This window comes from Eurypyga helias, unplaced genomic scaffold (genome assembly GCF_000690775.1).
Source record: "Eurypyga helias isolate BGI_N326 unplaced genomic scaffold, ASM69077v1 scaffold12241, whole genome shotgun sequence".
Lineage (NCBI taxonomy): Eukaryota > Metazoa > Chordata > Aves > Eurypygiformes > Eurypygidae > Eurypyga > Eurypyga helias.
The window spans coordinates 17294-30195 of record NW_010231526.1 but is presented as its reverse complement, the minus strand read 5'-3'; the positions used below and the strand labels follow the sequence as shown (position 1 = coordinate 30195).

The 12902-nt window shown below is 38.6% G+C and overlaps 1 protein-coding gene across 1 annotated transcript in view; it reads right to left on the bottom strand.

The window, feature by feature from the left end:
* The window catches only part of EP400 (E1A binding protein p400), a 46140-nt gene that overhangs the window by 17715 nt on the left and 15523 nt on the right, over positions 1 to 12902 (bottom strand). The window contains exons 12-25 of the mRNA XM_010161106.1: positions 12442 to 12549; positions 11509 to 11702; positions 11139 to 11316; positions 10332 to 10468; positions 9802 to 9971; positions 9155 to 9329; positions 8607 to 8743; positions 7794 to 7980; positions 6776 to 6942; positions 5794 to 5948; positions 5035 to 5271; positions 3813 to 3977; positions 2701 to 2868; positions 619 to 710 (exon numbers count right to left, since the gene is read on the bottom strand). Coding sequence (XP_010159408.1) covers positions 619 to 710; positions 2701 to 2868; positions 3813 to 3977; positions 5035 to 5271; positions 5794 to 5948; positions 6776 to 6942; positions 7794 to 7980; positions 8607 to 8743; positions 9155 to 9329; positions 9802 to 9971; positions 10332 to 10468; positions 11139 to 11316; positions 11509 to 11702; positions 12442 to 12549 — 2270 coding nt within the window. The remainder of the gene's footprint in view (positions 1 to 618; positions 711 to 2700; positions 2869 to 3812; positions 3978 to 5034; positions 5272 to 5793; positions 5949 to 6775; positions 6943 to 7793; positions 7981 to 8606; positions 8744 to 9154; positions 9330 to 9801; positions 9972 to 10331; positions 10469 to 11138; positions 11317 to 11508; positions 11703 to 12441; positions 12550 to 12902) is intronic.

Sequence of the window (12902 nt, the reverse complement as noted above, 5' to 3'; positions counted from 1 at the left end):
AAATTTTAACACTGCAGCTAAATTCCTTTCACATTAAAGAGTCAATTCTATCTTAGTTTTGCATCTTCTTGATTTTTTTTTAAAGGTACATTTTCACAGTTTTCAAACAAACCAAAATTAATCATCTATATTTGGGACATTTCAATGAATATATTAATATTGATTAGGTGTAGGTTCTTGCATAGTTTAACATCGACTTGATGTTTCCCTATGCTTTATAGGCTGCTTGACTAAACCTGTTAAGATTAAAGATCTATAAAAATTTGACCAACTGCCTTTGTGTTCAAAATCCTCAGAAAATCTTATGACTTGCAATTATGCATTGCTAGATAATTACAGTAAACTACAGTTATAAGAACCTGTCTGATATCACAGCACAAGAAAGCTGTTAGCTGTTTTTATACACCAGAATTTACTTTATACTATGGATTATAGATGAAAATGCATCAGATCTGTCAACCTGAAAAACTGACAGAAGTTGGTGGGTTTTTACTTGTTCTGTCATCATCAAAGATCCTAATTAATTCCAGCTTTGTAAATGATAGATTACAACTATTACATGGCCTTAGTATCAATCCTGGAAAGTTGTGTTTCCATAAGAAAATAAAAGTCAAATACCTGTGATTGTCCATGTGTAGATGCTTGTTTTAATGCTGCTCCCATGTCACCAGATGACAAATTAGCAACTGCAGTTCTACCTGGAATACAAACTGAGGATAAACCTTGTGTTTATATATTTATTCTTGTAAAGATTGGTTTCATTCATTATTTTCAGTAAGTAGATATTCCATAGCTTTAACACGTCTAAATGTCCATTGGGTATTGCAAATTTGTATTTTGTTACACAACAGATATCTGACAGGTATTTACGTCAGCTGTTTTCACAAAAATCAAGATAAATCAGTGGAATTTTGTTTTCAAAGACCTGCTGCACTCAGAGCTTATTCAAAACGCTACGTATAGTGCGACGGATACTAACATTTACAAGTTATACTCTAAATCGGGAAATGAACAATCTAATTTATTTTAAACAAATCATCTGAGATTTTTCAGAAAACACAAATTCAGTATATCTACAAAATGATGAAACTCAACGACAGAATCTCCCAGTAGCTTCTTGTGAATCCAACTGCTAGCAAAGGTTTCCCAGACAGCTAACTAAACTATAAGAATGTTACACACAGGTCAACAATTGAAACTACAGGAACACCCCTCACGTACTAGCAGACTACAGACACTGAGTAGCAGCTATTTTCCTGATAGGATATATAGGTTTCCATCTCAGCCAGAACGCATTGCTCATCGCTGATTATTTGTCCTAGAAAAGCAGCATAACCCTCCACTAGTCAGTGTGAAACTGTATTTAGAGACGAGTCGATACACCCATGAAGAGCTGCGTTCAAGTTAACAAGCAGGTGCTAGCCCTTGCATTAAGAATAATAAACTCCAAGGGGTACGCAGAAGTTTAAGCTTTACCTTTCCACATTTTTATTACAAATAAGCTAATAATGATAGCCAGTTTTACTACACATCTACAGGCGAATCCAGCAATTGTAGCTTCTAATCACCCAAAGCAATAGAATTACTGCACATTTTATCCAGAATTCAGAAAGTCAAAGTAAGCATTTTCAATACACTTTACATCTTCCTCCAAAAATGAAGAGCAAAAATAATAATGTTTTCTCAGTCAGAAACGATATTTTAGTTATCGCTGCTTTTAATGGAGCTCTCTGTTCACCATCATGAGAGTAGTAAGATGCGTGAGTTTTGTAGACATTTTACATCCCGAGTTATTAATTTCCATTCTGAACTGTGGCCACATTAGGAATACCTGGAACACAATCAGAGCTGGAGGGTGAAACATTTGAGCCACAGATCTTCCAAACTAGGACAGAAATCCTTAACCTCCCAACAATTGGGAGGCTGTTGAAGCTTCCTCTCCCTTTTATGAGGAGATGTTTACTGTTCAGAAAGTCAAAATATGAACTTCAAGGGCACATTAATACATCAAAAAGGAGCAGTAAACAGTCTGTTTTGAGGGAACATTTTATATCCAGAAAAAAATTACAGCAGATGGCCGTTTCCAGGGAGCAAACTCCTAGTATTGCATCGATCATCATTTAATAATCTGCTCTTTTGTTGTAAATGCATTCTAGACAGCAATTTCTCTATTGTTTTTTTGATCAACATCTTGATTGTGTTTTTCATCAAGGAATCATTCACATTTGCATCAAGGCACCAAATACCTAAGCAGTATTTGCAGAGGGAAAGGGAAAAGAGTAGTTTGGTTAGATAGAGAGGCAAAGAAAAACAGATAAAAAGCAAAATCAATGTGGAAAACGAGAGAGAATTGCTGGTCATTATCTGTCAGGATAAAAAATAATCACCCTGATCTTTCTTTGAAAAAATAACAAAACATTTCAAACTCACTTCTTCCCTCAAAAATCTGACCTAAGACACCACTGGTAAAAGAATCCCATTTATTAAAAACAGTTTCAAGCCCTCTCAAGTTTGTACTAAAAAATTATCTAAAACTTCAGTACCTATCACACACAGAGCAGAATGATTCGCCTCCCAGTTCTCCCGCTTCGGAACTCAACTTACAGAGCTACAATCTACAACGACCTGGAGTTCCATACCAATGTGGTTTTACTAACTGAATGTTTAGATAGAGACATTTCTTCAGGTTAGAAAACCTACCTTGCTGCGTCACTGCTGTGGAAGTTGGGACGCCTGCTTGATGCTGGTTTCCTAAAGCATTCAGAGCATTCTGAACACTTCCCGCCTGGGAAACCGTCTGCATGACAACCGGACCCTGAGGTCTTAAATACTGCTGACCAGGTGCTGAAACAATCTGAAGAACACTGCCTGCAATGGAAGATTTTAAAAGATTAGGCTGGATAGAGCGGAAAAGAATAAATAGCGTTCTCTAACAAAATTTCCTACTGTTGCTATCATTACTGTTTCAAACGATGTTAAATTTTTCCAGGTGACAGTTCATTAATCTGATTTAAAGTTCCATAATATCCAATAGGAGGAAAACACTTAAGTCTTCACAGTTAAGGACGAGATCCATGTTGTCTAGGTACCATTTTAAATCTAGGTATTTTTATATGGAATTCAGATAAAATCAAAGCAACCAAAAAATCCTTACTTAGCATTCCCTCCATTTATTTTGCTGGGGACAGAGAATCAAGATTTCCAGGTTCTCCTGAATTTAGCAACACACATGCCACCAGCAAGGGAAAATTTGAGTACAAAATATATTGTAGAATTCAGGTCGGGCAACAGTAGGATCAAAATTTAAAGGCACACCAATCTTCAAGTATTATTTACACCCTTTCAGAACAAACCAAGAACGTCCTCAGTTTTGTCTGTTTCTGCTCACCAGGGAGTTTATCAGAAATAATGCCCCACCTTTCTTCAGCTGTATCCATACATGTGAAACCAAATTCAGTAATAAGTAGCAACAAAATCTTAGAATCACAGAATGGTTTGGGTTGGAAGGGACCTTAAAGACCATCTAGTTCCAACCCCCCTGCCATGGGCAGGGACACCTTCCACTAGACCAGGTTGCTCCAAGCCTCATCCAGCATTTCTTGAAATAGAACATGGCAAAAGAAAGTAACCGTGTCCTTCGTTTGATAGACATTTATTTTTCAAAACAGAGCTGTGTTGTTATCACCATCTCACACCGAAAACACGTAGAGCAGAACACTACAAGCAATAGGAATGGAAACGTCTCCTTAATGTATAGCAACAAGGAACCAGCATTCTAGATAATGAAAAACTCCCTCTTTTGAAACAATTACCTTGTAGCTGCAAGGGTTGCCCTGCAGTGAGCTGGCGAAGTTGACTATGCGATAAAGTGAACTTGTTCCCTTGGAACTGCAGTGTTACAGGGGTCTCTGGCTGAGCGATTCTGCCTTGTGCTCCGGCTATAGAAGCCAGCTGGGCTATTTTTACTACCTCACCACCTGTTAAGGAGGGAAACAGGCATTAAAAAGAAACAAAGGGGGAGGCGTGTTGTTCAATAGTCACAATTCTAAGTTTTGGTTAGTAAACTGGTGCTGAAGCGCCTTCCATGCATAATTATACTTAGTGCATCAAAAGTGTCATATAAAAGTTAAGCAGGTATTGCTTTCTATATTTGTTGGACAAACTGGAAAAAAGCTGATTGTTTAAAGGGTGAGAACATCAACATTTTAGAAGTTATCACTTTCATTAGCAAAAAAGTTAAGAGCTACCTGAAAACTCATGTGACACTTTGTAACAGAACGAGTAGAGACATTAAAGTGTTTTTCACTGCCTTTTCAAGAGCATGAATGAAGGTTTAAGACAAAAATATTCACACATGTGGCACTGCAAATCCACATTTCAAGTGGCCTGAAATTTGCTGATGAATCACGATTTGTATTATGCCATCTGCACTTAGACAAACCAAAAAGCTTGCAAGTGACAAGGACCAAGCTTTTTGCGATTTAAATGCAGAAAGGTTAGAGGCCTTGAAGCATTAAGCTTTATCATATTGAGAAAATACTGGCAGGGAAATTTAGCTTTTGTAAAGGCAGTGCATTACCCCAGAGATAAAATTAATACATCAGTGCTCAGTACTCTATACACATGCTAATAGGCAGTGCACATACAACCTTAAAGCAAAGCCTCATCGCTTTTCTCTGCCTAACAGTTGCAAGGTTCCTCTCTGCGCGAGAGGCCTTTAGCAGATGGATTAGTGTTTAATATGAAAGGAATCATTAGGATAGAGCTAAAACATTTGGTCTGAAGGAAGTCTTGCCAGCAGAAGAAACATGCAGAAACAGGAGATTAAGTTGACACCGCTAATGTATGTCCACAGCAATTCTATTGTTTCTTATCCAATTTTCGATTTTCCTTGGTCATAAGCAACGTACTGAGCAAGGCTAATCAGAAGAGTGAAAAAAAAACAACGATTCTGTACACATTTTAGGGTGCCTAGTAACTTAACCTCATCGTAGTACAAAGGTGGGAGAAACCTTGAAAGGGGAGGCCACTTACTAGGCAACCGTGCCTGGGCCTGAGAGGTCAGTACCAGCCTCTGAGGCAGCACACTCTGTTGGATGGTGTGCGAGGGGGCCTGTGGCTGGGCCTGGCCTAGCTGAGAGGCCTGCGCAGAGGTCTGGCCCCGCGGTTTCACAGGGTTGGCTGTGCTAGTTGCTGTGGTGAAGGTCGCTGCGGGCTGGTGTCTTGGAGCACTGGTGGAAGCCTGAGTTGTCTGAAACTGTGCTGCTGCGGCTGCAATCAATAAGGGTTGTTTGTGCAAGCTGTTAGAGGTTTTAACTCCGCTCTTTTAAACAACCTGCATTAAAAAGAAACCTTCCAACAGGATATTAAAATGGCTACAGGAATGGCTTGTCCTTACAGACTGGGATTTCTATCTACACCTTTTACTCCATCCTATTTTTACAACATTATATATTTGGAAAGCATTGTTTAAAGCTTAAATAAACACACAAAAGCACTGTAAATTCCCATCTTTGACAGAACATTACACGTGATCAGGGTTTAAATACCAACTGTGCCATATTTACTCCGTATGCTAACAGTAAGGTTACACAAAGCTTAATTTTCCATTATACTGGCAGATCATACTGTAGAAACTAGTGGGGAAATTTACTGGCAATTAGACTGTTGGTATTTTTAAGCCATTAGTACTCTAGGCCATTAAGCTAGAGGGAAAAGGAGTTCTATTAACAGACTAACTTGTATCCATCTATGCAGAGGTTCAGGTAACCAACCCAGCGCTAACCGTCTTACCTTGATTTGAAGACACCGTAGCTATGGGTGATCTTCCACGTACTTGGCCCTGTTGAGTTACCGTTGCTGTGGTCACTGTGCGCTGCACTTGAGTGCTTGGAAAAACTACAGTCCTGCCCTCAGGTTTCTGACCGTACTGAACGGGTTGAAACAACCTGAAAAGAACATGAAAAGTCAAAATCTATAGATCATAGTTTGGTCTTTAAAAATAAACTCTATCGGCCAATGGAAGCATGAACTGATCACATCAAACACCAATCCCTTTCTCACAGATGGCTGAAGCTGGCAAGACCCATCACTTCAGTAAAATTCACGCATGAACAGTCTATAAAGTCATTTTACTAGGTCTAAGAAACAAGAAAACTTTAACTGCCATGCATCCAATCTAAAGCAGGATGAATCCGAATTACAGCAAACAAATTAAAGAGTCTGGACCAATAGCTGGAAGAAGACTGGGACTCTTGTCTCATTTCCAGAGAGATATCAACATGCTGGAATGTCACCAGGCAGCTCCTTTGCATCAAAAACCCAGTTCCACATTACTTTGAGACCACTACTTCACTAGGAGAGATATAAAAATGTACTGCTATAAAACCTCAGATGTCTCTTATAACACTGCAAGCACAGCTAACACTTTAGGCCCAGCTTAGTCTTGAAGAATTATCACCATGCTAATTTTGGAAAACAACTCTCACTTGCCATAAAAACAAGGACCCCAAGTATAAAATCCATCTGCTGGTGAAATAAAAACTATGGGAAATCCATAAACAAACTTCAAATGGAATTGTATGCCTCAAAAACCGATTGAAATAGAATCCCTTTTTCCACACGTAAACAAGAAAGCAACAGAATAGTAAAACGCAAAGTCAAGTTGAGGTTCTCTGTCACATTACCAGAGAGGCAGACACAACTCTCTAAACATGGCAACAGAACTACATTTTCTCCTGTAATTCCATCTTAAAAGGAGGGCAGTTGTACATACCTGCTTGGTTTGAGCTTCACTGGGTTGGGCCTGGCTGGTGGTGGAGGGGAGCTGTATATTTCTTCAATCAGCTTTCTAGTGATCTTTTGCTTTGGCAACATTTGTGCTTCATAATGAGTCATTTTGTTCTCCATTCCAATGAGATCAAAAAGAGACAAGTCTAATTCCTAGGTATATTGTAAAATAAGTTTATTTTATGTGATGACCCGAACAGTTAAGTCTTCTCTATGCTGAATTCAATATATTTTACTTTTTAACTTGAAATAAATGCTATAAGTTTAGAAAGCAAACTATTAATTATTAGCCAACACTGTCTAGAAGCCTTGGAAATACCTCGTAAACTGATAATCCCATTTTAAGCATCAGCGTTGGAAGAAGATGAATTGAAATCCTTAGCCAGTTACGGAAATGAAAACAAGGCACATTTAACAATTCTTCATATACCATAATTTCCAAAGAATTAAGTAGAACACTTAGAAGATGTTTGTTAACTATCAAGCTCAAATGCCAAACTATAAATGCACGTTTATAATTGAGGAGTAGAAAATTATGAAGGACGGAGATAAAATCAACCAAAAAGATCATCTCATCTGCTCCATCACTCATACTCCTCTCGAATGCAATTATTTCCTTTGATTATCTCCAAGAGGGGGAGTACTTCTCTAGTGACAAATGAATAGTGGTACTTCGAATAGACTGACAGAAGCGTGCTAATTTAGTCACTGAATCAGTGTTTACTCTTACGTGAAAAAAAGTAAGTCTTGCTCTCCTTTAGCAGAAAGGAAATTACAGAACGCTGTAATCAGCACGGCGCTACCTAGCAGGTTTTCAGTGCTGGAAAACGCCTGCACAGGCGTGTCTGCAGGAAGCACGCACTTGGTGGGCACAGTTATGGAACAGTGAATTCCTTCCATTTATAAACTTCAGGTAGACTTACAATGTGTAACAAAACGATATTAAGCACTGAAATGCTATAAAGGCACTAAGAGAGAAAAAAACAGTTTACTTTTCTACTCACCTTCCAAATATCCCTTTCTAGGGCACTCAGTACCAGAGATGCAGTTCTGTATTCCAGTGTTTCTGATACGTAGGAGGTACTTGAAAGACGGGGGTTTATCAGATCAGGGTGATTACAAATCCGTTGCAGCTGCATCAGGACATGCAGGACGCTGATGAAGTGTCCACTCTTGAGGGCTTCTTGGGTTCTACCACATAATTTATACAGAATACATCCATTTTAGTACAGCTTTCATGGACATATCCCTAAATCAGCAAGGTGAGAATGTGCAACAAAGTGTGTTATGTAAAAGTCTTAAAACCAGTTCAGAATTTACCTAGGTCTTTCTAGATAATTTTAAGTAGCACTGTACCAAATGTAAATTTGGAAACATGAAACTGAAGGATCAGTGCTACCTTACAGTTAGATATAACCTAACCAGCTCCCTATTCTCTACCTGCTTTGTTGCTGTTTCACTGCTGCACCTATCACTAACCACGTGGTATCGCAGCACAGGTAAACGGGTGGGTGTGAGGAGAACCACTTTGGGCTTTAAGAAATACAGAACCAGTCATTAGAGACCAATCTTAAAGCAAAGTAGCAGCAAACCTGACCATTACAACTTGATTTGTAAGTTCCAGAGGTTGTTTTTCAATAGGTCCATAGCATCACTTCCCTGTAATTTCAGTTTACAATGTACCTGCGTTCTATACACTCGTCGTAACAAAACATTTCAGAAAAACACTAAAACGCTTCCATCTGTGACAATCACTTATCATCTTGCTTAAGCACCAACAATGACAGCATTTTTTATTTACTGTTTTATCTCCTTACCCTGGTTGTAATATGACATCTTCATACATAGCTTTTTGTCGATTAGAAAGACGACACTTTAGCACATGTTCGTATTTCTTTGTTAGCTGTTTTTCAACGTCTCTCTTTGATCTTCTCAAAATAAATGGCTGAATCATCTGAAACGTTTCATAATTGAGGAGAAAAACAACATTCTCACTTCAAAGACACAGTTTTACAACAGAGAGCTAAGCCTATTCACACCTAACACATCTGATGTGATAAACCTCATACGCCATATATAATCATACTGCTATGCACACAGTTGTATAGGCGTTAATTTGTTCTTCAGTTTCTGCAGGTCATGCTTCAAAATCTGAGCCTTGTATCCTTCTTTAAAGAAATCTCCATACTATTCTGGTAGCAGGAATCCCTGCTTTCAGCAGGGCCTTCTGTCTGAACTGAACAAAGGGTTAAGAAAGGCCAGAAATTTTAAGATGATCCACATCTTTTCATTCCTTACTTCCCTGCCCCTCCCCCAACAGCCTAGCTACTGTAGTAGGACAGATGAGGAAAAAATGACAACATACTCTGTGTAACCTGATGACCAGTTTATGGCAATAGTCCTGGTTCTCCTCATTAGCTGCTTTTACTGGAAAATCTAGGTAAGGTCTGGAAATTCCCGGAATCAGGAAATGCACCATGGTCCACAACTCCATCAGTGTGTTATGCAATGGAGTGTCTATCAGAAGCAAACGATGTTGGCTGTGAATCATAAAAGAAGATTTTTAACCGATACAGCATTTAGCTAGCATCATTATGAAAAGGACACCACTATTCAAACACTGTTTACTGTAGCGTTAGGTTTGTGAGACACACAGAAGAAATAAGTCATGCTAATAAAATTAAATCTAGGATAAATTACCTTTTTCATCTTGAATATACCACTAGCTTCCTCATCACAAAGAATCAGAACATACAAGGGGATCTATTTGGCGCCACAGAGTAACAGCAAAGGAGAATTATAGTGTTATGATAGTGGCAACAAAAAGATCCTGAGCGTATCTCTGAATCCTGACTGTTTCAACTAAAGGCACCTCTGTAGGTGCATGTCACACAGGAATTTGGGCAGACCAAATCAAGAGGTTTTTTATCAGTTTTCTGTTAAGAAGAGAACTGTGTGACACGAAGAGAGAAAAACCTGCTGCCAGCAGGAAAACAATTCTCTGCTCCATACCTGCGGAGATTGAAAAGTGCCTCCCAGTGTTTCTCAGTCATGTTCTTTATTTGTTGCATCTCATCAACTATTAAGTATTTCCATCGCATTTTCATAAAAGCTGGGTGGCCTTTGAACAGCTGTTTGTAGGAAGTGATACACACGTTGAAGCTGTTGGGTTCTGTCCATTCCTACAGAAAGAGAATGAGACAGAAAAGTTAAGGCACAACTCTCACATATCTTACAACTAGCTATTTCTTCACTAAGAACAGAAAGATGCTATGACCTAAACCATCCTAAAAGACAGTCTTGGTCTTGGAATTACAGTCAGTTCAGAAAGCAGGTTAAGTATCGCATCTAGTGCTCAACACCAAGAAGTTCCAAAAACGCCTTTGAAAATCTGGAACTGTCAGGTGTGAATCTCTTTATAAACCTACTTACAGTGTTAAAAAATTCTTATATCCTATCAGGATGTAATGAACATACAGATAAGTGTAAGTTAAGGGTCTTGCCATTTAAAATGCTAAATACAACAGTGCAAGAGTTGGAACCTGTCTTTTTGCCCTAAGTTCCCTTTGGCTGCCAAAGTAGAGAAGTATTTTCAATCCCGGGCACCAGCGTTTCAATTCCAGCTCCCATTTCAATATGTTACAGCTCCGTACAACGACAAGGTGAGGGCCCCAATTACCTACAGAAGGGGAAACGTAGCAGTTAACAGTAGAAAGAGACTCCTGACAATTCATGTGGCTTATGTTCTCTTCTGATTTTTTAAGTGTAGTGCAAGAAATTCATCATTAAAAGTGAGATGCAGTAACAACAGAAGTATTTTAATGACTAATCTATTCTTTATTATTTTTCAGACCTCAAGTACCCCTTGTACACCCAGTGCTTACTTTTTCCTCAACTACTTCAACTGCTTGAATAAGAGATACTACCTCCACCACAAGCTTTGCCTTTCTTATATTCTTAAGCCATGCTCAGTACAGCACCACTATTAGTAATATCTGAGATGATCTACAAGACAAACTTGTCCAGTTGTTCATATTTACTCCTTGAATTTAACTACCTGTCGCCATCTGGTCATTAAACAATTTGTAAGGCTCTTTCATACTAATGAACTAAGTCTCAGAAGAATTTTGTCACTTAGAAGGTAACAGCAGATTGATCAAACAGTATACTTGGTAAAAAGGCACCCCTATGTCACATAATCTAAGAAAATTTTTGTGACATAATCTTATTCTGTGCATTAACTAAAGCCTGATATGGCCCAGCAGGAAAAAAATGCGACCCGAAGCTACAATTAACAAAGATAATGGTGGCCCAGTACCTGTCTAAAATTGTTAGGCAAATGAACTTACCTTCATTACAAGCCAAATGGGCAAAAAAGGCGATAATTTGTACTGTTTTTCCAAGCCCAGCCTCATCTGCCAGAATGCCGTTGAGATTCTTCCTGTACAGTTTTGCTAGCCAATCCAGCCCGATCTTTTGATACTCTCTGAGAGGCCCATACAGTAGCGACGGAGTGCTGTATTTTACCTGTAATGTGAATGATGGGATACTTTTGTTCTGAGTTAAATTCATGGAGCATGTCGTAAAGCCTAACCATTCTACAGTTCAATAACTAGAAAATATTTATTGTAATTTGTTGATAAAATCTATGAAATCATGGAAAGAGCATTCTGTATGTACAAGTAAGCACACATAGTAACAGAGAATAGGGAGTCTTACCGCTGTTGTTATCCTAGAGCTGCCTTTAGGTAACAGCATTTCTGCTGCAGCAGCAACTTCTGCTATGTCTCGCATATGCTTCTTTGGAGGACTTGATCTGTCTATACCCTTGTACTGGTCAATGCTGAGAAGGGAGTCTATGAGGACAACTTCTTTCTGAGGACTTTCCCTGTCAGAGATATGGTCTTCCATTTCTACAAGAGAGACAAAATTGCATTGGCATTGAAAATAAACTTAAGTAGCAGTTACACAAAACAACTGCGAAGGCTAGAGATCAGATAGGGGTCTAAAGGTAGGCAGCGATATTCAGGCTCGTTAAGCTAAAATGAAAATAGCCCAAGCTCAGGATCACGGACAGGTTCTGGACATTCACACTAGCTAGACTAACATGACCATTAGCTTTTCACAACTTCTAGGGAGGCCTTCTCATACTACTCTAAAACTTATCCTCAAATATGCAATGCTATTATCATTAGTACAGAACAGACAGCAACTGTATACTAATGGCTAGCTATGAAGTGTGCTGTTTAATTCAGAGGCTCTTCTATGGCTCACACTTGTTCCTGAGAATCTCACACATCTTGACCTTAAGACAGGCAAACACTACCCTGTTTCCAGAAATTGAGAAATGAAAAAAAAATAAAAAGCATAAATTCTTCCACAGATAATTACCCCAAAAAATTAATACTAACAGGAAGAAATCTGTTTTTTCTAATGATGATTCCAAATGCTTAGCAAGAAAGCCACTGTACTTTCCATTCATTCTTGTATATAACATTCTTCTTCACTTAAAAAATAAACATTCTGAATGTGACTCATTCCATATTTGCTTTCCCCTAATATAAAGCGTCTTTTAACAGAGACCTGACGAGCCAATCAACTCATTTCACTTTCTAAGTCAGCACAACTTTTTCTAAACAAAAAGTAATTTACCTTCCTCACTGCTATCCTCTTCACTGTCAGGCTTCGGCTGGGGCCAGTGAAAATTTTCTGCAAAGGCACCTTCATACATCTTAAATAAATCTTCCAGAGGCAATTCAGCTGAAGGTCATTAAAGGATATAAAATACCGAAACTTGTAACAATCTATAACATTGTTTTTAATTTCATTACACTTTTCACAATTGTATAAAGACAGTTCTCTAATCAGAAATTAATTGAAGAGGTAATTATTGGGTGGATGACGGCAATATTTATTTAATGACCTCGACTACAGAGAACACTTGGCATTACACCGAGCAGTTTGCTCACCCACCTTGCCTTCTGCTGTATTACAAGCCCATCATACAAAGTGACAGTAAATCACTGGCTGGGGAGGTGGGGCCACCAAATCCAGCCGAATGGTTGGAAGCCAATTCCAGACATCAAAGTTTCAAAACCGAGTTGTAACTCAAC